This window comes from Oncorhynchus clarkii, chromosome 4, assembly GCF_045791955.1.
Source record: "Oncorhynchus clarkii lewisi isolate Uvic-CL-2024 chromosome 4, UVic_Ocla_1.0, whole genome shotgun sequence".
NCBI lineage: Eukaryota > Metazoa > Chordata > Actinopteri > Salmoniformes > Salmonidae > Oncorhynchus > Oncorhynchus clarkii.
Window position 1 is genome coordinate 22,109,468 of NC_092150.1, and position 26,930 is coordinate 22,136,397.

The 26,930-nt window shown below is 42.8% G+C and overlaps 3 protein-coding genes across 6 annotated transcripts; all 3 read left to right on the forward strand.

Moving 5' to 3' along the window:
• Nucleotides 1-1,222: 1,222 nt before the first annotated feature.
• On the forward strand, nucleotides 1,223-4,359 carry LOC139406600 (E3 ubiquitin-protein ligase RNF14-like). 3 transcript variants are annotated; one of them, XM_071149362.1, is made up of 6 exons: nucleotides 1,223-1,529; nucleotides 1,766-1,896; nucleotides 1,990-2,517; nucleotides 2,666-2,963; nucleotides 3,315-3,487; nucleotides 3,580-4,359. In XM_071149362.1, the coding sequence occupies exons 1-6, from the start codon at nucleotides 1,379-1,381 to the stop codon at nucleotides 3,721-3,723; spliced, it is 1,425 nt and encodes a 474-aa protein (XP_071005463.1). In that variant the 5' UTR covers nucleotides 1,223-1,378; the 3' UTR covers nucleotides 3,724-4,359. The 3 variants fall into 3 exon arrangements, 2 of the variants coding, with proteins under 2 accessions (XP_071005463.1, XP_071005464.1); XM_071149363.1 differs by having other exon boundaries at nucleotides 3,583-3,956; XR_011634007.1 differs by having other exon boundaries at nucleotides 1,233-1,529; nucleotides 2,666-2,982; nucleotides 3,580-3,741.
• Nucleotides 4,360-7,131: 2,772 nt separating this feature from the next.
• Nucleotides 7,132-10,003, forward strand: LOC139406601 (uncharacterized). 2 transcript variants are annotated; one of them, XM_071149364.1, is made up of 7 exons: nucleotides 7,132-7,256; nucleotides 7,557-8,030; nucleotides 8,249-8,380; nucleotides 8,534-8,737; nucleotides 8,856-8,987; nucleotides 9,192-9,280; nucleotides 9,569-10,003. In XM_071149364.1, exons 1-7 carry the CDS (start codon nucleotides 7,190-7,192, stop codon nucleotides 9,659-9,661), a joined length of 1,191 nt encoding a protein of 396 aa, XP_071005465.1. In that variant the 5' UTR covers nucleotides 7,132-7,189; the 3' UTR covers nucleotides 9,662-10,003. The 2 variants fall into 2 exon arrangements, with proteins under 2 accessions (XP_071005465.1, XP_071005467.1); XM_071149366.1 differs by having other exon boundaries at nucleotides 7,145-7,260.
• A 7,627-nt stretch (nucleotides 10,004-17,630) lies between these two features.
• On the forward strand, nucleotides 17,631-20,798 carry LOC139407625 (leucine-rich repeat-containing protein 24-like). Its single transcript, XM_071151457.1, has 4 exons — nucleotides 17,631-17,786; nucleotides 18,140-18,418; nucleotides 18,694-18,862; nucleotides 19,062-20,798. Exons 1-4 carry the CDS (start codon nucleotides 17,634-17,636, stop codon nucleotides 20,192-20,194), a joined length of 1,734 nt encoding a protein of 577 aa, XP_071007558.1. The 5' UTR covers nucleotides 17,631-17,633; the 3' UTR covers nucleotides 20,195-20,798.
• The last annotated feature ends 6,132 nt before the right edge of the window (nucleotides 20,799-26,930 follow it).

Here is a 26,930-nt window from a genome sequence, read left to right on the forward strand (position 1 = left end):
TGCACTCCACACTGCCCTTTCCGACCTGGACAAAAGGGACACTTACGTATGTGAGAATGCTATTCATTGATTACAGCTCAGCGTTCAACACCATAGTCCCTTCAAAGCTCATCACTAAGCTAAGGACCCTGGAACTAAACACCTCCCTCTGCAACTGGATCCTGGACTTCCTGACGGGCCACCCCCAGGTGGTAAGGGTGGTCAACAACACATCTGCCAAGCTGATCCTCAACACAGGGGACCCTCAGTGGTGCGTGCTCAGTCCATTCCTGTACTTCCTGTTCACTCATGACTGCACAGCCAGGGACGATTCCAACACCTTCATTAAGTTTGCTGATGACACAACAGTGGTAGGCCTGATCACCGACAACGATGAGACAGCCTATAGGGAGGAGGTCATAGACCTGACTGTGTGGTGCAAGGACAACAACCTCTCCCTCAATGTGATCGAGACAAAAGAGATGATTGTGGACTACATGAAAAGGAGGACCAAGCACGCCCCCATTCTCATCGACGGGGCTGCAGCGGAGCCGGTTGACAGCTTCAAGATCCTTGGCGTCCACATCACCAATAAACTAACATGGTCCAAGCACACCAAGACAGTCGTGAAGAGGACACGGCAAAACCTATTCCCCCTCAGGAGACTGAAAAGATTTGTCATGGGTCCTCAAATCCTCAAATAGCATAGCCATTTTAATAACTCCACCTACATGTACATAATTACCTCGACACCGGTGCCCACCGCACTTTGACACATTGACTCTGTACAGTTACTGTTTGAATGTTAAATGACGAGACAGAGGCATTTATGCGAGTAACCAGTCTTGTTCAGTACATGACAACGCATCCGGGTATCTCAAGCACCCCGGTAAAACACAAGAGTTGCAGTAATGAACATTTACCAACAGATGGCATCACTGTGCCATCTTACACCCATAACAGTTACCGCCTGTATATAGCCACGCTATTGTTATTTACTGCTGCTCTTTAATTATTTGTTATTCTTATCTCTACTTTTTTTTAGGGATTTTCTTAAAACTGCATTGTTGGTTAAGAGCTTGTAAGTAAGCATTTCACTGTATGGTACCTGTTGTATTCGGCGTGTGTGACAAATAAAATGTGATTTGGTTTGATTTGAAAGTACCCGAATCAACCAACAGGAAGCTAGCTCTACGTTTCGAAGTCCAGAGATTTCCTATAGGCGGGTTCACAACAACATTAGAGCTTCGGAGGCAATAGAACGCGGAAGTAAATTTACAATAGTAAAGGAGCTAAACCAAATCGAAAAAAGTTTTGTATCTAGTGTAGGCATATTATTCTCATAAACGTAGCTATAATAATACGTTTAGTAGATTTAGTGAAGTGACGCTGGAGTATTATGAACGCGGAATTGGAAGAACAGGAGGATGAACTGCTGGCGCTCGCGAGTATCTACAGTCAGGAGTTCAGACGGGCTGTGTCAGGATTGGGTGGGGAAATCCAGGTCTCTTTGGACCTTCCTCGGGACTTCAGTGTGATTGTCAAAGCAGGTTTGGATTCAAATAATAGTCATTATTTGATCATTTATGCAAATCACCTCAGCTCACAATTTAGAAACCGTTATATGAGTATTGAATTATTTTGATCTCACAACCAGTTTTATTGTAGCCTTTATTTCGGTTATGTTACAATACACATTGACAAAATATATATTCTATACTCAGGTTATTCTAGTAAAGCAGATGAATGGTATCCAGGCTTCTTTTGTCTTTATTGTGATACCAAGGTGACAAGCACAGAGATTATGTCATATCTTTCCTCCCTCCTCTGGTGCTGACCTTCGACCTACCTTTGGATTACCCCTCCACCTCATCACCCAAGTTTATACTGAGCTGTAAGTGGCTCTCCCATAGTCAGGTATGTTTAGATCAAAAATGTATTCAATACTGTGAAGTGTATTGAGTTTTAGACATCATTTGTATGTGTAGTAATCATTGATTAATGTCTCAGCTCTCAGCAGTGTGTAAGCATTTGGATGAGATATGGGAGGACACTGTGGGCAGTGTGGTCCTCTTCTACTGGGTCCAGTTCCTCAGAGACGACCTGCTTGACTTCCTGAATATCCGGCCACCGCTGGAGATCCCTGTCAATGACCAGGGCCAAGCCACTCCATCTACTGAGGGCAGCGAGGCTGGAGACTCTCAGGGGGAACCAGAAGGCAGTGTAGTTGAAACCACTGATGAGGCTGCAGTGTCCCTGGACCCAAGGGCCCTGTCAATGTTAGCCACAGACACAGACCTCCTGGTGCATCTGCTGGACTATGATGAGAGACAGAGGCTGAGAGTGTTCGAGGGACAGGCATATGACTGTGGGATCTGCTTCATGAGCAAGTTAGGCTGTAGTCAGTACAGAGAGTGTGGCCATATTTATTGCAACGAATGCATGTCGGAGTACTTCACGGTCCAGATCAGAGACGGGAACGTCCGTGGCCTTACCTGTCCAGAGCCTGAGTGCAGCTCCACAGTTACACCCTCACAGGTAATGAAAAACTGAAGTGAATAGATGTTTATTCTAGAGATCGAAGTTGAAATACAGTTTCCTCAGGGAATATCTGAAGTTAACCTGTGTGAAACTGCTATTCTACACTATGTGGAAACTAAACCCAGAGAATTAACTGTTGTTTAAGGTGAAGCGGTTGGTTGGGGAGGAGTTATTCACCCGTTACGACCGCCTCCTGCTCCAGTCCACTCTGGACCGCATGGCTGACGTGATTTACTGCGCCCGCAAGGCCTGTGTTGCCCCAGTGGTGCTGGAACCGGACACAACCGCTGCCCTCTGCCCTTCTTGCCGCTATGCCTTCTGCACTATCTGTCGCAAGACCTACCATGGCACCTCCTACTGTAAACTGAGGGCAAACACACTCCTGACCTCAGGCTCTGACTCAGCTGCTGAGTCATCCTATGCAGGTGTACCTCAGACAGAGGGTAAGAGAAACCATTCAGTGTAAGTTATATGCAACCAAATGAACCACATGCAAGCCTGTTGATCAGTCACACTTTCGGAGCCTTGGTGCTGTGTGAAAACCTAAAATTAAAGTGTATGATTGTGGAAGGTAACTTAGAATAGAATGTTTCAATAATTCTTAAAGAAATAATAAACACAATTAATGTATTTGAGATGCTGTGCCTCTAAGCACTGTCATGGCATTTTAAGTATCCAATGTTTAGCTCTATCCACTGTTGAGTCATTGCAGTCATTCCAGGTTGCTTTGGCTCAATCAAACTCTTATCCCAGCTTGTGCGCCATTTTCTGTGTTTGTCTGTTTCTGCCTGTAGCTGGGCTCCAGGGCCTATGGGAAGATTATGCCTCAGGCAGTGAGGAGAGGAGAATGTTCCTGGAGAAACGCTATGGGAAACACATTCTCAACACAGTGGTGGAGGAGAGCCTGAGTGAAGGCTGGAAAGGCCAGAACAGCAAAAAATGTCCATCCTGCCGTGCCAACATACAGGTAAGCCTGAGCTCTATAACCAGCCTATTGTACCTTTGACATGGCATGGCTTCACGTCATCTTCGTGACCAGTGTCTATCCTCTCATTACAGAAGACCGGTGGCTGTAACAAGATGGCCTGTTTCACCTGTGGTCAGTACTTCTGCTGGGTGTGCCTTAGTATCCTGGACAAAAATAACCCCTACAAGCACTATGAAAACCCTAACACTGCCTGCTATAATGCCACATTTGACTGACAGTAACGTTGGGCTACTGTTCGATAACCATGTGCATGTTATTTTACAGCTCAAGTTCAGGTCAAATCATATTTATAGTCAATGCTATCAGATTACTATATGAGGTTTCTAAAATCTTAGGCATGTAACAAAACCTGCTGCTCAAATACCTTGACCCGTTTGTTTCCTGGTGCACCTAAGTGCAACTCAACCAAGGTTATGTATGAACGCAATAAAATATAACCTCACAGAAATGCAGGCTTTTTCAGACCCTTGAAAAGTGCTTCTTACAGTTCTTTAACACATTTAAAGCTTTCTTTAAGATTTACCTCAGTCTTTGGCCAAATATGCAGTCAATAATGAAGCTTCATTCTATGCTTCAATATAGTGTACATCAGGGCTCTCCAACCCTGTTCCTGAAGAGCTACCGTCCAGTAGGTTTTTGCTCTAACCCTAATCTAGCACACCTGATTCTAATAATTAGCTGGTTGGTAAACTGAATCAGGTTAGTTACATCTGAGGTTGAAGCAAAAACCTACAGGAGGGTAGCACTCCAGGAACATGGTTGGCGAGCCCTGATGTACATTAATAGCTTTAAAAATAAGACTTTTCTCTGTGTCAAGCATCACAACAATAAATATTTTCAAAAGTCTAAAAGCTAATGTTGATGGATTCTTGCAGTATCTGTATGTCATTTTTCATGTTTACAACAATGTCCCTGTAATAATAAATGTTTATGACCTCTGGATTCTCGCAAATTCAGGAATGGCTGAAGAATTGCAACATTTACCTGGAGCTAACTCTGCAAATAGCACTGCTGGGTGATTTGAAAAGTCATAGTCAATTAATCAATAATATAATAATACTCTTGGCAAAAATGTTTATTTTATTTACAATCTGTAGAAACTATGAGAATAGAAAGGTTCAGAACTTTTGTGAAACAGCACAGCACAAAAATATATGGCAAATAGAAATCCAAACTGGATGTTGTTCAGCGATAGATGGGAGGGGTTGAGGATAGCTGAAGGATGGGACTAAAAACAAACAGAAAGATAACTAATGTAAAATATACTGTGTCCGTAAAATGTATATAGTATGTATAAGCTGGAAATAGAAGCCTAAGTGTTGTTGTCCATTAGTTTACTACAATTAGGGGAGGAGTGGAAGGGTTAGGGGAAAATAATAAAGGAAAATATATACAAGTATGTATATATATATATACACACATATATATTTAAAATAATATATATTTATTAAAAATATATATACAGTGAGGGAAAAAAGGATTTGATCCCCTGCTGATTTTGTACGTTTGCCCACTGACAAAGAAATTATCAGTCCATAACTTTAATGGTAGGTTTATTTGAACAGTGAGAGACAGAATAACAACAAAAAAATCCATAAAAACGCATGTCAAAAATGTTATAAATTGATTTTCATTTGAATGAGGGAAATAAGTATTTGACCCCTCTGTAAAACATGACTTAGTACCTGGTGGCAAAACCCTCTGGTGGCAATTACAGAGGCCAGATGTTTCTTGTAGTTGGCCACCAGGTTTGCACACATCTCAGGAGGGATTTTGTCCCACTGTCACACCCTGACCATAGTTTGCTTTGTATGTTTTGTTTGGTCAGGGTGTGATCTGAGTGGGCATTCTATGTTGTGTGTCTAGTTTGTCTGTTTCTGTGTTTGGCCTGATATGGTTCTCAATCAGAGGCAGGTGTTAGTCATTGTCTCTGATTGGGAACCATATTTAGGTAGCCTGTTTGGTTTTGTGGGTGATTGTTCCTGTCTCTGTGTTTGCACCAGATAGGGCTATTTTGGTTTTGCACATTTCTTGGTTTTGTTAGTCTATTCATGTATAGTTTCTTTATTAAAGAACCATGAATAATAACCACGCTGCGTTTTGGTCCGCCTCTCCTTCAACTCAAGAAAACCGTTACACCCACTCCTCTTTGCAGATATTCTCAGAGTCATTAAGATTTCGAGGCTGACGTTGGCAACTCGAACCTTCAGCTACCTCCACAGATGTTCTATGGGATTAAGGTCTGGAGACTGGCTAGGCCACTCCAGGACCTTAATGTGCTTGTTGCCTTGGCCGTGTGTTTTGGGTCATTGTCATGCTGGAATACCCATCCACGACTCATTTTCAATGTCCTGCTGAGGGAAGGAGGTTCTCACCCAAGATTTGACGGTACATGGGCCCCGTCCATCGTCCCTTTGATGCGGTGAAGTTGTCCTGTCCCCTTAGCAGAAAAACACCCCCAAAGCATAATGTTTCCACCTCCATGTTTGACGGTGGGGATGGTGTTCTTGGGGTCATAGGCAGCATTCCTCCTCCTCCAAACATGGCGAGTTGAGGCCAAAGAGCTCCATTTTGGTCTCATCTGACCACAACACTTTCACCCAGTTGTCCTCTGAATCATTCAGATGTTCATTGGCAAACTTCAGACGGGCATGTATATGTGCTTTCTTGAGCAGGGGGACCTTGCGGACGTTCAGGATTTCAGTCCTTCACGGCGTAGTGGGTTACCAATTGTTTTCTTGGTGACTATGGTCCCAGCTGCCTTGAGATCATTGACAAGATCCTCCCGTGTAGTTCTGGGCTGATTCCTCACCGTTCTCATGATCATTGCAACTCCACGAGGTGAGATCTTGCATGGAGCCCTAGGCCGAGGGAGGTTGACAGTTCTTTTGTGTTTCTTCCATTTGCGAATAATCGCACCAACTGTTGTCACCTTCTCACCAAGCTGCTTGGCGATGGTCTTGTAGCCCATTCCAAACTTGTGTAGGTCTACAATCTTGTCCCTGACATCCTTGGAGAGCTCTTTGGTCTTGGCCATGGTGGAGAGTTTGGAATCTGATTGATTGCTTCTGTGGACAGGTGTCTTTTATACAGGTAACAAACTGAGATTAGGAGCACTTCCTTTAAGAGTGTGCTCCTAATCTCAGCTCGTTACCTGTATAAAATACACATGGGAGCCAGAAATCTTTCTGATTGAGAGGGGGTCAAATACTTATTTCCCTCATTAAAATGCAAATCAATTTATAACATTTTTGACATGCGTTTTTCTGGATTTTTTGTTCTGTCTCTCACTGTTCAAATAAACCTACCATTACAATTATAGACTGATCATTTCTTTGTCAGTGAGCAAACGTACAAAATCAGCAGGGGATCAAATACTTTTTTCCCCCACTGTATATGGGATTGGAAAAGATGCAGCAAATTACATTGATAGAAGCCACAACCTATCTGCAATATTAAGCTGATCTACCACCTAAAATATATATATTTTTTAAATAATCTGGTCAGACAAGATTAATGATAGGAATGCAGTCATACCTCCATTTCCTTACCACGCAGGTAGGAGGAGCTCTAGCTAAACAGGATAAACAGGACATGAGAGTAGATAGCTCCAAACGACTTCACTGACATTGACCTTAAAGGTTTAGAAGAAAACAGACAGGATAATTGGCACTTATCAGAATGGGTTACACTGCACTCCTTGCTCTTCTGTTGATCCTTCACACGGTAAATGGACAGACTACTACAGGTAGGTGAGCACACACACATACCGTCGATTAACCTTTTCTTACATGAAAATGTAGTCAAGGACTTCAATACAAAATGTCATGTTAACATTTTAGCCATTTTATTAGTTTTGTACTGTACACTGGTTATCCCATATCAACGTGAGAATAAAACATTCCTAAACAGTACTGTTGATAATAAATACGACACAAATAAATTGAATAGGCTTTCCAGTCCATTCATATATTGTTTTGCAAAACCTTTCTTAACTCTTCTGCATGAATGACTCCAATTTGTCTTGCGGTTTGTCCTCTGAGAACAGCAACTCCACCATTGAGCCCTACTGATCCACCATTGAGCTCAGCAGCCCCACAGTCAAGTGGGACTCCTGTCCAACAAACAAGGTCAAATGATCCACTGTCAAGCTCAACAGCCACTTCATCCTCAACAACTTCACCATCAGATACAACAGCTTCATCAGTTGGTATAACACCCTTGTCAACAGATGTAACACCCTCACTGGTTGGTGCCTCATCTCATGTGTCAAACACAGACAATCCTACATCTATTGCAACAACTAAAGCATCAAGTTTGGCGCATCAACGTCCAAATGCAACAGCTCTGCCATCAAATGTAACAACTCCATCTACCAATACAAGCTCTCAGAGTGCATGGACAACTCTGGCCACTACAGGCGGGTCATTGAATACCACTCAATATCACTTTGGCAATTTATCGACACCATTTCCTGGGATTAGTGGAACTAGCCCAGTTCCTCTGGTGGCTTCATTCTCAAGTAAGTTTCTCTGCAATGCATCAGATAAAATAAATTATGAATCAAATCCTGTAAATATAACTACCATATACTTGAATTATTGTCCCATCATTTTAAAATGTTCCTTTTTTGATTACAGAATTTTCATTCAGATTACAGAATTTACATTCAGTAGCAAAGTAAAGTACACCTATGCTTTTAACATATTTTCATACTTGTTTTATATGTTTGCATTCTAGGGAGATGTTCTTCAAATCCACCTCTGTGTTGTCTTGGGCTCAACAATTCCTGTTTCAGAGGGTGCTTCTGTGATGTGGCCTGTATAAGGTTGAAAGATTGCTGCCCAGACTTCCAGACTACTTGTGTGACAGGTATAGCTGGGCCATTGTTTTATCATCTCTGTTTTTATGGAGGCCCTTGATCACTATTAATAATAGTTGTAAAATCTTGAAATTGTAGAAACTTCAAATTGTAAACATGCTACTTGTGTCTGATGTGGCATCATTTACTGTCTTTGTTTATAGGTGTGCAGATTGGATCAGCCACGGTGTCCTCAGTCTCCAACGCAACCAATGCAACCAACGCAACCACTGCAACCAATGCAACCAACGCAACCACTGCAACCAATGCAACCACCGCAACCAACGCAACCAATGCAACCAACGCAACCAACACAACCAACGCAACCAATTCCACTTCCACATCATTCCCAGTGTTCTCATTTCCAGGTTCCTTTAGTTTTCTCCTCTACCACATCAAAATGTGATTTTTAAAAAATACATTTTATCAAGGCTTTACAGTTAACCTTCCTGTTCAATAATTTATGTTTTTCCAATCATCCTAAAGGAAATTGTTCTGCACGGCCGGCCTTGTGCTGTAAAGGCGCCAACGTGAACTGCTTCAGAGGGTGCTTCTGTGACGAGGTTTGTCAGACTCTAAATGACTGCTGTCCTGACTATGCAGAGACCTGCACAAAAGGTCAGAACCCTTGATCCCTCTTTTTTAAATAATTAACAGTTCAAGCGTACATGATGTGTTTGATACTATTTTGCTCTGTACCTCTTTTGGGAAACACCAAAAACTGGAACTGAGTGTCAGTGTTACAGGACACCAACATCGAAGAGGGATGGTTGAAAGATTATATATTTTTGCCATTAACTCAAAGTATGTCATATTTTTTAGACATTCAGAGGGTGATTGGTAGTGGAACTATATCCATTCTTGCTCCACCCAATTCAACTGATGCGTCTCTTGAAGTGTCTATTCAGAATGTAAGTGCTTCTGCTTTCTCTTTGCCTATCTCAACACTCAGAAACAACAAATGCCCTACTTACATATATTCATTTGAGTCATTTAGCAGATGCTCTTTTCAGAGCGACCAACGCGCTTAACTGTTAGGCTATCTGCCAGGGTGACATAGATCAGAATCAGCCATAGAAGACCGGAAAGACTTGATTTTTGAATCTGCAGAAATATATAGTTAGGTTGCATCGATCTCTCACTTTTCACTTTTTCTATCTCCCTGTCAACAACACCTTCCTTCTCTACCTCCTTCTCAGGCTGCATTACAGCTGCAGACCTATCTCAAGACAACATACACTGAAATCAGCTCCTTCAGAATCATCAAACTTAAGAAGACCGGAAAGACTTAATTTGTAAATCTGCTCAAACACATCGAAAATATGTGATTGCATTTTAGATTAGATTTCATTTTTCTTTCTCTCTGTGTGATGAAACTAAACATAATTGATTATATTACAACGTAAAGCACTTGTAATAGATACTTCTAATGTATATCTGGTTTGACGGGTACAATGTGGGAGAACAATAATATGTGAATTATATTGGTCGCATACACATATTTAGCAGATGTTATTGTGGGTGTAGTGAAATGCTTGTGTACAGAGAAATGCTTTGCACGGCTGTCTGTGGATGAGATGTGTCTTTAAATGTAATTTCTCAAATAAATTGTCAGACTTATTGGACTAAACATTCAACATGAAAGGAATCATACAATACTTTTCCTCCCTGAACAAACAGGAAGTTGCCAGTAGAGGTCATAGTAACACAGTTTTCCATTGCATGATGCTTTCCTTGCCTTTTTCCTGTATAGAGTAAACCACCTTTCTTGATCTGGGTAGCTTCTTCGGTTTTACCAGCAGGGGTCCCCAGTCCCCACTATACAGTAGTGGACATTTGTAATATGCCTAGAAATGGCTTCTCATCTCAATATCCTGAAACTCTAGGACACCACCAATGTCTGAATGTTAATGTTACAATTCGATAACTCAGACAGTTCAATTATTAATTTGCCTTTGTATCCAGGGATATTTATGTTGTGTTTGTCTCCACTGACAGTGTCTGTCACATTTGCCCAGTCGGCCTATATTGATGCAAACCTAATGCAATTCAACTGGTTAATTTCATTGATCACATTACACACTCATTGTATTTGTCTCTCATGAAGGAATGTAATGATCTAGTCATGTATCATCACCTACTATCCTAAACCATAATGGTTACAATCTTCCTGCTCCTTAAAACAGATGAGATAATACTATTGTTATTATAGTGCAATAATGTGGATAATGCTTTTAGTGACGAAGACATAGACCGTTAATGTTGCCATAATGAAAGAAAGACAGGACTAACGGAAAAGATGTGTGACGGAGACTCTTGCGCTCTGTCGCGCGTGTGATGGAGAGCAAATTAGATAGAAAGTGGTATCTAAGATATTTAGTTGGTAGGAACATCGAGGAATAGATCAGATATAACAAAAGTCAAGAAGTCAACAAAGCAAGTGTTTAACAATTCAACTGTAGAGCTATTATGTGATCGTGAATTTGAGAGAGGATGACGGGAGGGGCTAGAGACCAGGAACGTACTGATTTGGATGACACCGTGCGGGCGCAAGAATAACACATAATGGAATTAAAGGAAAAGGAGATATTCTGATTAATCAAAATTGTTTTTTCTTTTTTGGAATACAAATCTGTCGGCTTGAAGCTTTTAATTTCGAGATTGGACACATACTTTAGCCTGCACGTATCGGACATTTTACTATGATGCGGGGCCCTCGCTGTGCAATGATAAAGGCTCGACAGTCGCCTTTGACAATCTGTTCAAAACGTCTGATGAGTCTTTTGCCGAGGAGATCCTGTTAGAATATGGCCAAATTTATAGGAAGGTGTCGGTGTGCTTCTAATCGAAATAACGCACTTTTCGAGGCTGATCCATTCGAAATTGGGCGACTGTAATTGTATAGGTCATCTCTCCATCCTTGTCTGGTATGTGGCCGCCGATGATGCCTCTTTTTCTTTAAGAACTACTGATATAATGTGGACTGTGCAGTGTGTAGCCAAATGTTTATGCATTATTATCCCAGTGTAGGCTGTATGAGATATCGATTTATTATGGTAGTGTGGTGTAGGCTAACTGATCAGCTTGCACAATATAAATAAGAGCAACCATGACAGTAATGAATTATGATAAAACAGTGCATTATTATTTATTAGCAGTAGGCGTAATGGTATTACTAATATTATTATTACTGTCGATATTAGTTGTAGAATCCAAGTAATGGTGGCTGTATAGTTATTCATCTAGGCCTAGATCATCTCATAAATATGTCTGCTATGATACCGTTTTGGCATATTCTCATTCTCTGACTTATTTTTTCGAGTTACAATAGGCTACAAACCAAAACTGTCAGGAGAATCAGAGCTTAGAGGCCTGGTCATGAATAAGCTACTGTTATAAAACATATAAATGTTATGAGTCATGCTGTATGCCACTTACCGATTTCCCTGGAGCTGCATCACAGCTCTTCAGGAAAACCTCCAGGCCCTTGCTCGGTGTCAGGCTTATTAGAGGAAGATGTATGCTCACTGCCAGGTCACTTCCTGGAATTGATCTCACCTTCTCCAAGGAAATGGTCTGCTCATCTCTTAACAAATCAAATCAAATGTATTTATATAGCCCTTCGTACGTCAGCTGATATCTCAAAGTGCTGTACAGAAACCCAGCCTAAAACCCCAAACAGCAAGCAATGCAGGTGTAGAAGCACAGTGGCTAGGAAAAACTTCCTAGAAAGGCCAAAACCTAGAGAGGAACCAGGCTATGAGGGGTGGCCAGTCCTCTTCTGGCTGTGCCGGGTAGAGATTATAACAGAACATGGCCAAGATGTTCAAATGTTCATAAATTACCTGCATGGTCAAATAATAATAATCACAGTAGTTGCCTAGGGTGCAGCAAGTCAGCACCTCAGGAGTAAATGTCAGTTGGCTTTTCATAGCCGATCATTAAGAGTATCTTTACCACTCCTGCTGTCTCTAGAGAGCTGAAAACAGCAGGTCTGGGACAGGTAGCACGTCCGGTGAACAGGTCAGGATTCCATAGCCGCAGGCAGAACAGTTGAAACTGGAGCAACAGCACGCTTGTACTTCCAAAGCTGCCTGCAGCAGCCTATGTTTGGAGAAAAGACAGTGGAATCTGCCTAATAAAGGCTCCTCAGTATTTCAGTATCTTCCTCGGGAGTGTCATGCACCAAATATTTTATAGGGGGCACAAAGTAGAGTAGGCCTACGTGCAGTTGGAGGGGAGGGGGTGTTTTCGAAGAATTTAGCATTTATCAAACACCTGAAACAGCTTTTTATCGGCAATCTAGAGCCATAATCATCATGCCTAATTCTATTCTGCAGGGGGTGTCATTATGACTGTAGTAAATCACACATTTCAATATACTGCACTAACATGCCTCGGATATTACATCCAAATTACAACACAGTACACAGGGATCATAACATACATCATCAATACAGGCACATATCATGGCATCATAATTAATGCACAAATATCATGATATTATTAAAAGGTGACATATTACATTTAAAACAAGTATTTTTCTACTTGTCTAAGCATACCTCTTGAGCTGTCTGTATCCTCCTGACAGGTGGTTCTTTTTTTTTAAAGAAACTACACTGAACACAAATATGAATGCAACATGCAACAATTTCAAAGCGTTACAGTTCATATTAGGAAATAAATTAGGCCCTAATCAATGGATTTCTAATGACTGCGCAGGGGAGGCCCTCCACCTACTGAGGAGCAAGGCTTTATTACACACGAAAATACTCCTCAGCACCACAACCCCCCTCAGACAATCCTGCACGTGAAGAAGCTGGATGTGGAGGTCCTGTGCTGGCGTGGTTACACGTGGTCTGTGGTTGTGTGGCTCGTTGGTGGTACTGCCAAAATCTATAAAGCAGTGTTGTAGGCAGCTTATGGTAGAGAAATTAACATTAAATTCTCTGGCAACAGCTCTGGTTGACATTCCTGCAGTCAGCATGCCAATTGCATGCTTCCTCAAAACTTGAGACATCTGTGGCATTGTGTTGTGTGACAAAACTGCACGTTTTAAAGTGGCCTTTTATTGTTCCCATCACAAGGTGCAGCTGTGTAATAATCATACTGTTTAATCATCTTCTTGATATGCCACATCTGTCTGGTGGATGGATTATCTTGGCAAAGGAGAAATGCTCACTAACAGGAATGTAAACAAATTAGTGCACAACATTTAGGATTGAAAAGCTTTTTGTTCGTATTGAATATTTCTGTTATTTTTTATTTCCCACTCATGAAACATGGGACCATCACTTTACATGTTGCATTCAGATTTTTGTTCAGTGTAAATATGCATCTCTTCAAAAATCTTGGTAAAAGATTGAAAGGAATGTGAGTCTTATTCAGCAGGGGTGGAACTTTCACTGGGGAAATTCTGAAATCGCATTTTTGTCCCCTCCAGTTTTATTATTGGAATGTGATACAAAACTAGGCAACTGTGTGCTTTAGGACCATGCGGACGCCTCCGAACGGTCGGGTAGGCTGTTTGGAGTGTTTATCTGACTGGATAAAAAATAATAATGATAATAATTAAGGTTGCGCCCCTGTTATTCAGTACATTTAGTAATTACTTGCTTTTCTGAAGTTTAGCAACCTTGACAGCAGGTATGCCAGCTAAGATAGACAAGTTACTCTAACGATTGATGGCCTGAAATGACTTGGTTGCTAGTTATGAGGTTGAAAGATTGGGAACCAATCTGGCTAGCTAAAGCCAACTTCATAAAATTGCTGGAAGGTGGCTAGTATTACAGAAAACGAACAAAACATTTTTGTTTTATTTATTTATCAAGAAGGAATCAATAGGCTGAAGAACTTGCTAAAATTAATTTACAAACATACACTACATGACCAAAAGTATGTGGACAGACACCTGCTCGTCAAACATCTCATTCCAAAATCATTGGCATTAATATGGAGTTGGTCCCCCCTTTGCTGCTGTAACAGCCTCCAATCTTCTGGGAAGGCTTTCCACTAGACGTTGGAACATTTCTGCCGGGACTTGATTCCATTCAGCCACAGGTGTATTAGGGAGGTTGGACACTGATGTTGGGAAATTAGGCCTGGCTCGAAGTCTGCGTTCCAATTTATCTTAAAGGTGTTCGATGGGGTTGAGGTCAGGGCTCTGTGCAGGCCAGTCAAGTTCCACACCGATCTCAACAAACCATTTCTGTATGGACCACGCATTGTGCACAGGGGCATTGTCATGCTGAAACAGGAAAGGGCCTTCCCCAAACTGTTTCCACAAAGTTGGAAGCACAGAATCGTCTATTATGTCATTGTATGCTGTAGCATTAAGATTTCCCTTCACTGGAACTAAAGTCTTTGAAAGCCAAGTTAATAAACAGATCACTGACCATTTTTCGAATCCCACCGTACCTTCTCCGCTGTGCAATCCGGTTTCCGAGCTGGTCACGGGTGCACCTCAGCCACGCTCAAAGTACTAAACGATATCATAACCGCCATCGATAAAAGACAGTACTGTGCAGCCGTCTTCATCAACCTGGCCAAGGCGTTCTACTCAGTCAATCACCGTATTCTAATCGGCAGACTCAATAGCCTTGGTTTCTCAAATGACTGCCACGTCTGGTTTACCAACTACTTCGCAGACAGAGTTCAGTGTGTAAAATCAGAGGGCCTGTTGTCCGGACCTCTGGCAGTCTCTATGAGGGTACCACAAGGTTCAATTCTCGGGCAGAGTCTTTTCTCTTCATATATCAGCGATGTCGCTCTTGCTACGGGTGATTCCCTGATCCACCTCTACGCAGACGACACCATTCTGTACACATCTGGGCCTTCTTTGGACACTGTGTTAATTAACCTCCAAACAAGCTTCAATGCCATACAACACTCCTTCTATAGCCTCCAACTGCTCTTAAACGCTACCAAAACCAAATGCATGCTTTTCAACCGTTCGCTGCCCGCACCCACGCGCCCGACTAGCATCACTACTCTGGACGGTTCTGACCTAGAATACGTGGACAACTACAAATACCTAGGTGTCTGGCTAGACTGTAAACTCTCCTTCCAGACTCATATCAAACATCTCCAATCCAAAATCAAATTTAGAATCGGCTTCCTATTTCGTAACAAAGTCTCCTTCACTCACGCCGCCAAACTTACCCTAGTAAAACTGACTATCCTACCGATCTTTGACTTCGGCGATGTCATCTACAAAATAGCTTCCAATACTTTACACAGAAAATTGGATGCAGTCTAGCACAGTGCCATCCGTTTTCTTACCAAAGTGCCTGCTCTAGCAGGGCACCCACCACTGCGACCTGTATGCTCTAGTCGGCTGGCCCTCGCTACATATTAGTCACCAGACCCACTGGCTCCAGGTCATCTATAAGTCTATGCTAGGTAAAGCTCCGCCTTTTCTCAGCTCACTGGTCACGATAACAACACCCACCCATAGCACGTGCTCCAGCAGGTATATCTCACTGGTCATCCCCAAAGCCAACACCTCCTTTGGCCGCCTTTCCTTCCAATTCTCTGCTGCCAGTGACTGGAACGAATTGCAAATATCGCTGAAGCTGGAAACATTTCCCTCACCAACTTTTAAACATCAGCTATCTGAGCAGCTAACCGATCGCTGCAGCTGTACATAGTCCATATGTAAATAGCCCACCCAATCTACCTACCTCATCCCCATAATGTTTTTATTTACTTTTGCACACCAGTATCACTACTTACACACCATCATCTGCTCATCTATCACTCCAGTGTTAATCTGCTAAATTGTAATTACTTTGCTACTATGGCCTATTTATTGCCATACCACTTCATGCCATTTTCACACACTGGATATAGACTTTCTTTTTTTATATTGTGCTATTGACTGTACGCTTGTTTATTCTATGTGTAACTCTGTGTTGTTGTTTCTGTCAAACTGCATTGCTTTATCTTGGCCAGGTAGCAGTTGTAAATGAGAACTTGTTCTCAACTAGCTTACCTGGTTAAATAAAGGTGAAATAAAAAAATTAAAAGGGGCCTAGCCCCATCCCTGAAAAACAGCCCCAGACCATTATTCCTCCTCCACCAAACTTTACTGTTGGCACTATGCATTCGGGCAGGGAGTGTTCTCCTGGCATCCGCCAAACCCAGATTAGTCCGTTGGACTGCCAGATGATGAAGCGTGATTCCTCACGCCAGAAAAGACGTTTCCAATGCTCCAGTGTCCAAAGGCGGCGAGCTTTACACCACTCCAGATGACGCTTGGCATTGCGCAAGGTGACCTTAAGCTTGTGTGCGGCTGCTCGGTCATGGAAACCCATTTCATGAAGCTCCCGACAAACGGTTCTTGTGCTGACATTGCTTCCAGAGGCAGTTTGGAACTCAGTAGTGGGTGTTGCAACCGAGGACAGACGATTATTACGTGCTTCAGCACTCGGTGGTCGTGTTCTGTAAGCCTGTGTGGCCTACCTGTGGAGCCGTTGTTGCTCCTAGATGTTCCAACTTCACAATAACAGCACTTACAGTTGACCGAGGTAGCTCTAGCAGGGCAGAAGTTTGATGAACTGACCTGTTGGAAAGGTGGCATCCTATGACAGTGCCACGTTGAAAGTCAGCTCTTCAGTAAGGCCATTCTACTGCCAATGTTTGTCTATGGAAATTGCGTGGCTGTGTGCTCGATTTTATATATCTGTCAGCAACGGGTGTGGCTGAAATAGCCAAATATAATTTGAAGGGGTGTCCACATACTTTTGTATATATAGTGTACCTCATGCAATTCCTGCACATCATGGGTAGCTAAAATCAAATCAAACGCTGTGTGTTTGTAACTCTACACTCTCCTCATCCACATAGGCTAATGCACGTGCATCTTGGGAGAAACCACTTAGGGTATTTTGCCCCCTATGCAAAATACCACTGAGAGATCTTTTTATCAACAGTAATGATAAAATGTGGGTTTAAAAATGAAGTGTTAGTCGTTAATTTAACATCAGAACATTTTTATAACAGGACAACAGGACCCAATATGGGAAGGATGCCTCTGCTCTTGTGATACTGTATTGTAACCTCACAGCCAGGCTGGCAACATGCAACATTAGTACTGATACTTGCATTTTATTTATGGGCTCAGGCAGATCATTTTGAGTTCAATACAGCATATATTGTGAACAAAATTACATATTTAACCAGTTTCCTCTTCCCTCTATAACCTTCCATCTCTCTCTTCTCAGTCTGCTGGTCTCTCTCTAGGATCTCTGTCCTATTGGTGCGATGGCCTTCTCCTTTCTGACTTTCCTGATCATATCTGTCCGCACCCTCCTATCCCTTGGCTGCCCAGTGGGATGTCGCTGCTACAGCTTGACTGTAGAGTGTGGCTCTATGGGCCTCCGGGACATCCCCTCACATGTCCCACCCTCCACACAGGTTAGCCATGATGACTCAATATGTTTACCACATACATCTGTTTCCTAGACCCACACACACATAGGCAGTCTTGAATTATCCATACACTTATCTTCTTAGAGAGTATACAGGGTGGCAGGTAGCCTAGTGGTTTGAGCGTTGGGCCAGTACCTGAAAGGTTGCTAGATCAAATCCCCGAGCTGACAAGGTAAAAATCTGCCATTCTGTCCCTGAACAAGGCAGTTAACCCACTGTTCCTAGGCTGTCATTGTAAATAAAATGTGTTCTTAACTGACTTGCCTGGTTAAATAAAGATGGTGTTGTGCTTTCCCTGATCATTGTATTCTGTACTTCTGCTCATCTATTCCATTTAGACCATCTTCCTCCAGGACAATGTTATCGGGCAGATCAATCTATCTGACCTCTCCCAGCTGGGCCTTCTGCACTGCCTGTATCTGCAGAACAACAGTATCACAGCACTGGAGCCTGGGGCCTTCCAGAGCCAGGGTAATCTTCTGGAGCTGGCCCTCAACGGGAACCGCATCCACCTGATCACAGGAGACATGTTCAGGGGCTTGGAGCACCTCCGTATCCTCTACCTGGCAGGAAATGACATCACTCGCCTACAGGACTATACCTTCAGAGGCCTACTGGTCAGTCCACATATTATCAGTCACTCAAGTCTGACCTCTCCCAGCTGGGCCTTCTGCACTGCCTGTATCTGCAGAACAACAGTATCGCACTGGAGCCTTGCTAAATCAATGCTTTTCTTTACTGTTCCCTTCCTCCCTTGTAAACAGACCATATTTGTCCAGATAGTTGTCTAGAGTTCCACCTCAACACAACAACAACGCACTTACGTCATTGACTTACTCTACATTATATCACTATTCATTACTAATAATGATTACAATCCCTGCTTTCATAGCGTCTTCAAGAGCTTCACCTGCAGCAAAATAACATTGAGATGCTGGGAGACCAGGCTCTAGTTGGTCTGTCCTCTCTTGCCCTCCTTGACCTCAGCCGGAATAACCTGCACACCATCGGCCCTGCCACCCTGCGGCCCCTTGTCAGCCTGCAGGTGCTGCGTGTCACAGGTAAGGGGAGCGCCAAGAGAGAGGACATGGGTTGGGCTGTGGAACCATAAAAGAGCATACAGTAAATATACTGCCATTGTTAAGCTAGAATTACCTCCTAACTTTGTGTTAATTGTGTCATTGTCCTGTCACATCCTTTTTTATCCTCTTTTGTTGACTTGGCCACACCCACCCATCACATGATCATTTCCTACTGTAGACAATCCATGGCGTTGTGACTGTGCCCTGCACTGGCTGCGCAGCTGGATTGATGAGGAGGGCCAGCGCCTGTTGAGCTCTGCCGAGAGACGCTTGGTGTGTTCCGAGCCGCCCCGCCTTTCCCACCTCAGCTTGGTAGAGGTGCCTCTCAACAGCCTGGTGTGTATCCCCCCTCTGGTGCAGCTGGAGCCACGCCGTCTGGCCGTGCGCCTGGGTGAGAGCCTACGTGTCTCCTGCCATGCCTCTGGTTACCCCAGGCCACAGGTCACCTGGAGGAAGGCGTCCCAGGGCAAGGTGCAACTATCCCCGCGGGGGCTGGTGCAGGACCTGGGCAGTGTAGGGAGCGTGGGGGCTGATGATGCAGCACACCCAGGGCGGGTGAGACTCCAGAAGGAGGATGGGGAGCGCTTCGATCCAGACACGGGCAGTGGAATGCTTTTCCTCAGCAACGTGACGGTGTCTCACGCCGGGGTGTATGAGTGCGAGGCCTGGAACGCTGGAGGGGTGGCCCGTGTGACCTTTCAGCTAGCAATCAACTCCTCGTCCTCTTCCGGTTGGTCCCCCGCCTCCTACGCCCCATCCTGGCCTCGTCTGCGCGCCAATCGGCCAACATCGTCAGACGTGAGGAGAGAGCCCCTGTACGCCCTTGGCAGCATGGCCTTCAGCACGCTGGGAGCTGCTACACAGACTGCCATCGCCATAGGGATCTCCCTACTGGCCCTCACTGCCCTTCTCCTGGTGGCCATGATCTACAGCCGGCACCGCCAGCGGCAGAAAGACACAGATGACAAGGAGGAAAGCATACTGTATGTCAATGATTACTCAGACGGACCAACAACCTTTGCCCAGCTGGAGGAGTACCGCGATGAGCGCGGGCATGAGATGTATGTTCTTAACCGCGCTAAACCCATCATCCCACCTTCCACCACAGCTGATACCACCACCCTGGGGTACCAACAGCAGGAAGCACTGTCTCCCACAAAGCCCCAGATGGAGCCCGATATACGGACAATGAGAAGGATGGCAGGTGAGGGCGTGGAGGCAGAGACGGTGACAGCCGAGTCAGAGGGCTTGTTTCTGAATCACACAGGGTTGTTCCTCGACTCACAATTTGCATATGAGATCCACTGCTGAAGGCCCCCAGGAGGACATTCACTGTGAGCTAGCCCAGAGTGCTTAATGTCACTTTTCAGATGGATGTCCCTCTGGTGACCAAACCTCTAGACTGCAGATCAGATGTAACAATGAGAGTTCAGATGAATCATAAATCCTGATTGCTCTGGCTCCAGAGTGACAAGCTTGAGTAGCAGTGAGATATAAAGACATGCCAGGAGAGGTGCCGCCGTCAACCAAAACCCCCACTGTACTGTACCTTACTGTGAGCTGAAAAAATGTGTCTTATGTCATGTTGATTAACTCCAACTTGAAACTATAGTTACCATATTATGGAGAAACCATTAGTGGAGTGAGTCACGTGTAGTGGAAATAACCTTATTATGATTCTACTGTTTTACATCAACTAAACTGTGTTAGGGGCCTAAACAGGCCCCCTTGGCTGAACGCTGAGAGGTTGAGAATTTAATGAGTAATGTGTATCGTAAGTCTATCATAAAATACTTCTTTGTGACAGAATACTGAGCTACCCAGATCCTCCATTTTCTAGTCTACAGCCATTGTCTTCGGTCAGATGGCGTCATTCTAACGCAACACACGTCAGTGCAGACGGCCGTCGTGCTGATGCAAGACAATGGTCTACAGCATAATATTCCTTCCAAAAATTTCATCAGTCAAACAATGGTATACAGTCAAACAAGCTCCCTCTCCTTCAGGTCCTGTTCATTTCATTATAGTGCCGTACAAAAGTATTCATCCCCCTTGGCGTTTTTTCCTATTTTGTTGCATTACAACCTATAATTTAAATAGATTTTTTATTTGGATTTCATGTAATGGACATACACAAAATAGTCCAAATTGGTGAAGTGAAATTAAAAAAAGGACTTGTTTAAAAAAATTACAAAAATGTAAAAATGTAAAAGTGGTGCGTGCACCAGTTGTGGAGAAGTAATCATCAGGGTTGGGTTATAAAAAAGTATCTGTATCTTTGAACATCCCACGGAGCACCATTAACTCCATTATTTTAAAAATTGGAAAGAATATGGCACGACAACAAACCTACCAAGAGAGGGCCGCCCACCAAAACTCATGGACCAGGCAAGGAGGGCATTATTCAGAGAGGCAACAAAGAGACCAAAGATAACCCTGAAGGAGCTGCAAAGCTCCAGAGCGGAGATCGGAGTATCTGTCCATAGGACCACTTTAAGCCGTACACTCCACAGAGCTGGGCTTTACAGAAGAGTGTCCAGAAAAAAGCCATTGCTTAAAGAAAAAAATAAGCAAACACGTTTGGTGTTTGCCAAAAGGCATGTGGGAGACTCCCCAAACGTATGGAAGAAGGTAGTCTGGTCAAATGTAGCTTTTTGGCCATCAAGGAAAATGCTATGTCTGGCGCAAACCCAACACCTCTCATCACCCTGAGAACAACATCCCTCATCCATCATGCTGTGGGGATGTCTTTCATCGGCAGGGACTTTGAAACTGGTCAGAATTTAATGATGTTTGGCGCTAAATACAGGGAAATTCTTGAGGGAAACCTGTTTCAGTCTTCCAGAGATTTGAGACTGGGACGGAGGTTCACCTTCCAGCTGGACAATGACCCTAAGCATACTGCTAAAGCAACACTTGAGTGGTTTAAGGGAAAACATTTAAATGTCTTGGAATGGCCTAGTCAAATCCCGGACCTCAATCCAATTGAGAATCTGTGATATGACTTAAATATTGCTGTACACCAGCGGAACCAATCCAACATGAAGCAGCTGGAGCAGTTTTGCCTTGAAGAATGGACAAAAATTGTAGCTCCCTCCAGTAACCACAAGCACAACTGTTCCTTGATTTTAACTGCCGGTTTTATTCTGTAGTTTTAGTCAGAATTATCACCTTCCGTGAGAACAATAAAGTAAATGAAAATACAGTTAACCATTCTTACAACTTTCTTGTCTTATGAGTAATTTATTAGCTTGATAAGACTCTGAAGTGCTTACATACATAAAACAGTTTAGCCGGAGATATAACAGTATCAGGTTAAAGACATGAATAAAGGAAAAATACCTAATTGGCTGCTTATTACAGAAGGGAGGAAATCCCAAACTTCACACTTCTTATTCCTGACATGAATTCACGCTTCATCCTTAATTATTATAATGTTACCATCCTAACCTAACATAAACATTTCAACTGTTACAAACTACACCCGAAGACATGAATAACCTATCTAACACAGCGTGGGATTGCCTTCACTCCAAAAGTGCCTTGCTACGATAATAATCCCCGTTATAACAGTTCTTAGCCACGTAGTTCCGCTTGTTTTACCATTTCCCCCGCATAGCGAACACGTAAACAATTCAAACAAAAACAACGACATAGACTCACAGGTTAATTGTCAGTTACAAAAATCCCAGTGGCTAGATGTGCCAAGCTTATAGAGACACCCCAAGAGACTTGCAGCTGTAATTGCTGCAAAACGTGTCTCTAAAAAGTATTGACGTTGTGGGGGTGAATAGTTATGCACGCTCAAGTTCTTTTTTTTTCTTCTTTTTTTGTCTTATGTCTTGTTTGTTTCACAATAAATAATATTTTGCATCTTCAAAGTGGTAGGCATGTTGTGTAAATCAAATGATACAACCCCCCCCCAAAAAAAATCTATTTTAATTACAGGTTGTAAGGCAACAAAATAGGAAAAATGCCAAGGGGGTGAATACTTTCGCAAGCCACTGTATATTGGTGACAAAATATATATACAACAAAATGTCAACATGCATGAACTGAAGATGAGGAGACGTATTGCATTTGAGGGCATTATCAGAAATCATTGACCTCCTATAACTTTAAATGAATACTTTTTTAAATCCATGAAATTCCTGTAGGGCTCAGCTTTATGACGAAAGTCTTTTTGTCGCTTGTACGTCAACATGTTTTTTAGTTGACAAAACAAGGCCTAATGTGATTCAATGCTGATTTTTTTAAGATAAAGTGTTCAATAGCTTTCCAGAATGAGGTTAAATTTAGGAAAAGGGTTAGGGTTAGGCTTAGCTACAATCCTACAGTTGTCAACAACTGTTGTCCAAAACGCGACCAGTAGATAGAGCTGTTGGCAAACGTCCTATTTTAACAACGATAGAGACGTTTACAAACCATCTGTTTTGACAAATCATCAGTATATCATAACACTGGACATTGGTGTGTTTGAGGCGGGAAGAGTGAGAAAAGCCGTGCAATCTGGTATTAAAACACTGGATTGTCCTCCCCTTGTAAAACTGAATTTCAAGCTCTTCATTTCAGATGTTTGTGCATTTATTTAAAAAAGGTATATATATTTGTGGTTTATATTTATTGTGTTTTATTCCTTTTCCAAATAAATACAATTAGGAAAATGGTCTCTGCTGATGTTTCAGATGGAACTATATTGTACTTCTTTTGTCTTCTTGCCCATTTGTCCAAACATGTCTAAAATACAATGCTCCATGAAGCCTGCCATGAAATTAGACCAGTTATGAATTTATTGTATGTAAACTGATTTTGATTTCAACGCAATAGTAGGCCTAAGTGAAGTGTTTATTTTGCAGTGCGTGTTTGATTGATCTGCTCCATATTGAATGGGCACATAACAGCCAGTTTCAGACCACAATTCATGACAACATAATTGGAAGTCAGCATGGTCCGGTAACCGCACCGGTGTGCCAGAAGTGCGTGGAACAAAAGACGAATAGGCTACGGAGATATTTGGATTTCATGAAGGGGCATGTGTTTGATTCGGTTCTATTTATAGAGCCAACGCAAAGCGCACAAGCAGCGAGAAGAGAGAAGACGTGCACTCGGATAAACTATACCTATCGACTTCTGTTGATCAGGATTTTGTCAATATTACGATATGCCTAGCGTCTTTCGCAAGGCATACACAGGAATCTCTTGGAACACTAACCTTGTGGTCTCCATATTGTTGTATATCTGAATTGTGCATTATAACGGGGCCTTTTGGCTGTCTTGGGGGTGTGGACTGCCTTGAGTGATCATCATAAATCCTTACTCAATTTGAGTAATTATTGTCTGATTAATAGTCATGTTGATTATCCAGGAGAGTCCTCTCACAGAATGTAATAGAATATATACACATAATTCTAGATAGGTAGGCATTTATAGGCCTACGGGTGCTCTAAATTCGATTTTTGTAGATTGAATATCATTATGTTAATAGATTTAGGCAAATTTTGAACTGGACATGTTGAGTCAAAATTAACCCATTTCCTTGCTTTCAGACATGTCTGAAGCTGAACAAGCTATATAATAGGATGAAATGTAAACATTGATCAATCAGGCCAGAGCACAAAGGTCATTTGAAAGGTTTAAGAAATTCCACTCACAAGATCAATGAGAATGGATTCAATTTAAAAGGTGATGGGTTGTGCAATGCTTGTCTTTTGTCTCTTTTCATGCAAACATCCACCCTTCCCAGGAACAACCACAAAGAGCTGGAGAGGCATAAAGTAGGTGAACGTTTTGGACAAGCAACTCAGAAGGAGAGAGGATCTGCTACAGTCATGATTTTGACAGAGGACATAGAGATGGACCTGTTTTCCGTTATAGGCACGTTTGCTGTGCCAATAGCAGTAATTCCGCAATACCAACAGGAGACAACGGTAGGTAGCCATTGAGGCAGTTGAACAGGTCAAATCAACCTATGATCCTCTATGATTTAGTGTTATAGACTACTGAGTCTGACCATGGTTAGGTTCAGTTACATTTCAGATTATACTTACTCTGCATCTTTCTCTCTCCTATAGAGACAACAACCTGAACACCCCCTAGTACCACTCCCATTGGAGGAAGATGATATAGGACCACCTAAACAGCAGAGGGAGACTGTTACACCTGTGAAGATTGAGAAAGAATCTATACCAAGGATTACAAATAATACCTTTGAGAGCATTGAGATCGAAATGGAGATGTTTCCGCCCTCAGGCTTGACTGAAAGTGATGTGGTGGAGATCACTCCAGATGACCCCTCTGTCATGACCAGGGTAAGGACCCCAATCATTGTTTCGTTTATGACCTTTCATTTAGATGCCTGCAAATAAATCCAAGGAATGTTAAATTTTATATACAATTATTTTCAATGTTTATATCTTGGATGATTTGTGAATAACACACTTTTATAAATCTAGAATATGATACATTTCATTCCTTTTATTCAGACACCAGAACCAGTTGTTCCAGTCTCACCAGAACCGATCCGACCAAGCAAACTGAAATGGAGGAGAATCACACCAGGGAAGAGTTGTTTGGTGGTTAAAGATGTGATCTGCCTGCCACAAGGCCACTACCTGGCTCAGGAGGACAGGCACAGTGTCCCCAGAGGCCAGGAGAGGGACGAGCTCGCTGCCATGGGCCTCATCGCTAGGATAACCATAGACAACTCCTGGCTCCATCATGAAATGGAGAGCCGCCTTGCCTCACTGTTCAGGAGCCGCTTCTTCAGTGGACGCGAACAAAGATTCACCTTCACATACCTTCAGGTGATTACAGTGGAGGATGAAACACTTGGCATACTAACTCTGATGCATCCCACGATCAGTAGTGGTGCTGTAACTACGCAGTGGTGCATCTGTACATTAAGTACTTTTGTCTCTGTGTCCCTACCTGCATTCTGATTTAATATGTAAACCATATTTTTCAGTGTCTGCAGGGCTCTCGTGTACTGTTTGTTCCAGACACCCCACCACAGTTCTCCTGGAGTGGGGAACAGGTGTTGCGGATAGCAGGACATGGCCCCCTTTATATTCTCAGTCACTATGATTTCATGAGCTTTGAGGTAAATGGATAATAGTTAAAATAATGAATGTGATTTATCTTTTATTAAATGTATTTGCTGTGCAATCATTGGAACATTTATGAAGTCTTTGTTGTTGTTATTCCATAGATAGAATGTGAGTGGCCAACAAACAACGCACCAGTAATTAACAGGTATGTAAATTACATTCGAACTAGATCTTTATCAATGTCAGTGCAATTTATTTTCATGACTCAACATGGCATTGTGTATATATGATCTCAAGCGGACTCATAACAAAACACTTTACTGTTCACTTAACCAAAGCTCTAATGCCCTCAAATGTTTTTAATTTAGTCATGATTTCTTGGTGGATGACAATGAGGATGAGGAGGAGGAGGAGGATAGAAGTGTAGAGTCTCCCCTGCCTGTCACCACTGATGAGGAGGTAAGCTTGGTATAACATTTGGTAAAACATGTAGAATTCTGTATCTTTACGAGATAGTTTTTATGTTTTAGGTCATTTCGGACCTGGTCACCATCCTCCAAACATACAGAGAACAAAACTCAATTCCTGAAATCCAAACACACATGTATGTGAGGCGGAGAGACATCTTCAGAAGTGCACTCAAGGTGATGAGGAAGAAGTCATTCTCCATCAAGACAACTCCTCTCTTCCACTTCCTAGGAGAGGATGTTGATGACTATGACGGCCCTTTGAGAGAGTTTTTCAGGTGAGTTCTAACTGCTCTCCCTTTTCATTTACACTATACAATATATTTGCTTGCCCCCTTCAGAACAGGAAATTATTTTGTTTTTCACTTTGACATGCCCTAATGCAATCGATTCCTTTTTTCTAGACTCATCATGTTAGAGTTGCAGGAGAGCGGTATCCTGGAGGGTCGCCCGGGGCATCTGTTGTTTTCCTACGACCAGGCTGCCCTGGAGGAGAGGAGGTACTACGCTGCAGGGGTCATGGTGGCCTGGTCT

What these genes read in the sequence shown, in the direction of transcription:
- LOC139407625 (XM_071151457.1), top strand. Translation starts at nt 17,634, where the DNA reads ATGGCCTTCTCCTTTCTGACTTTCCTGATCATATCTGTCCGCACCCTC. An exon ending in ATGTCCCACCCTCCACACAG is followed by an intron (nt 17,787 to 18,139) that starts GTTAGCCATGAT and finishes TATTCCATTTAG; the next exon opens with ACCATCTTCCTCCAGGACAA. An exon ending in ATACCTTCAGAGGCCTACTG is followed by an intron (nt 18,419 to 18,693) that starts GTCAGTCCACAT and finishes CTGCTTTCATAG; the next exon opens with CGTCTTCAAGAGCTTCACCT.
- LOC139406601 (XM_071149364.1), top strand. Translation starts at nt 7,190, where the DNA reads ATGGGTTACACTGCACTCCTTGCTCTTCTGTTGATCCTTCACACGGTA. An exon ending in TCTGGTGGCTTCATTCTCAA is followed by an intron (nt 8,031 to 8,248) that starts GTAAGTTTCTCT and finishes TTTGCATTCTAG; the next exon opens with GGAGATGTTCTTCAAATCCA. An exon ending in CCAGACTACTTGTGTGACAG is followed by an intron (nt 8,381 to 8,533) that starts GTATAGCTGGGC and finishes CTTTGTTTATAG; the next exon opens with GTGTGCAGATTGGATCAGCC.
- LOC139406600 (XM_071149362.1), top strand. Translation starts at nt 1,379, where the DNA reads ATGAACGCGGAATTGGAAGAACAGGAGGATGAACTGCTGGCGCTCGCG. An exon ending in AGTGGCTCTCCCATAGTCAG is followed by an intron (nt 1,897 to 1,989) that starts GTATGTTTAGAT and finishes TTAATGTCTCAG; the next exon opens with CTCTCAGCAGTGTGTAAGCA. An exon ending in AGGTGTACCTCAGACAGAGG is followed by an intron (nt 2,964 to 3,314) that starts GTAAGAGAAACC and finishes TTCTGCCTGTAG; the next exon opens with CTGGGCTCCAGGGCCTATGG.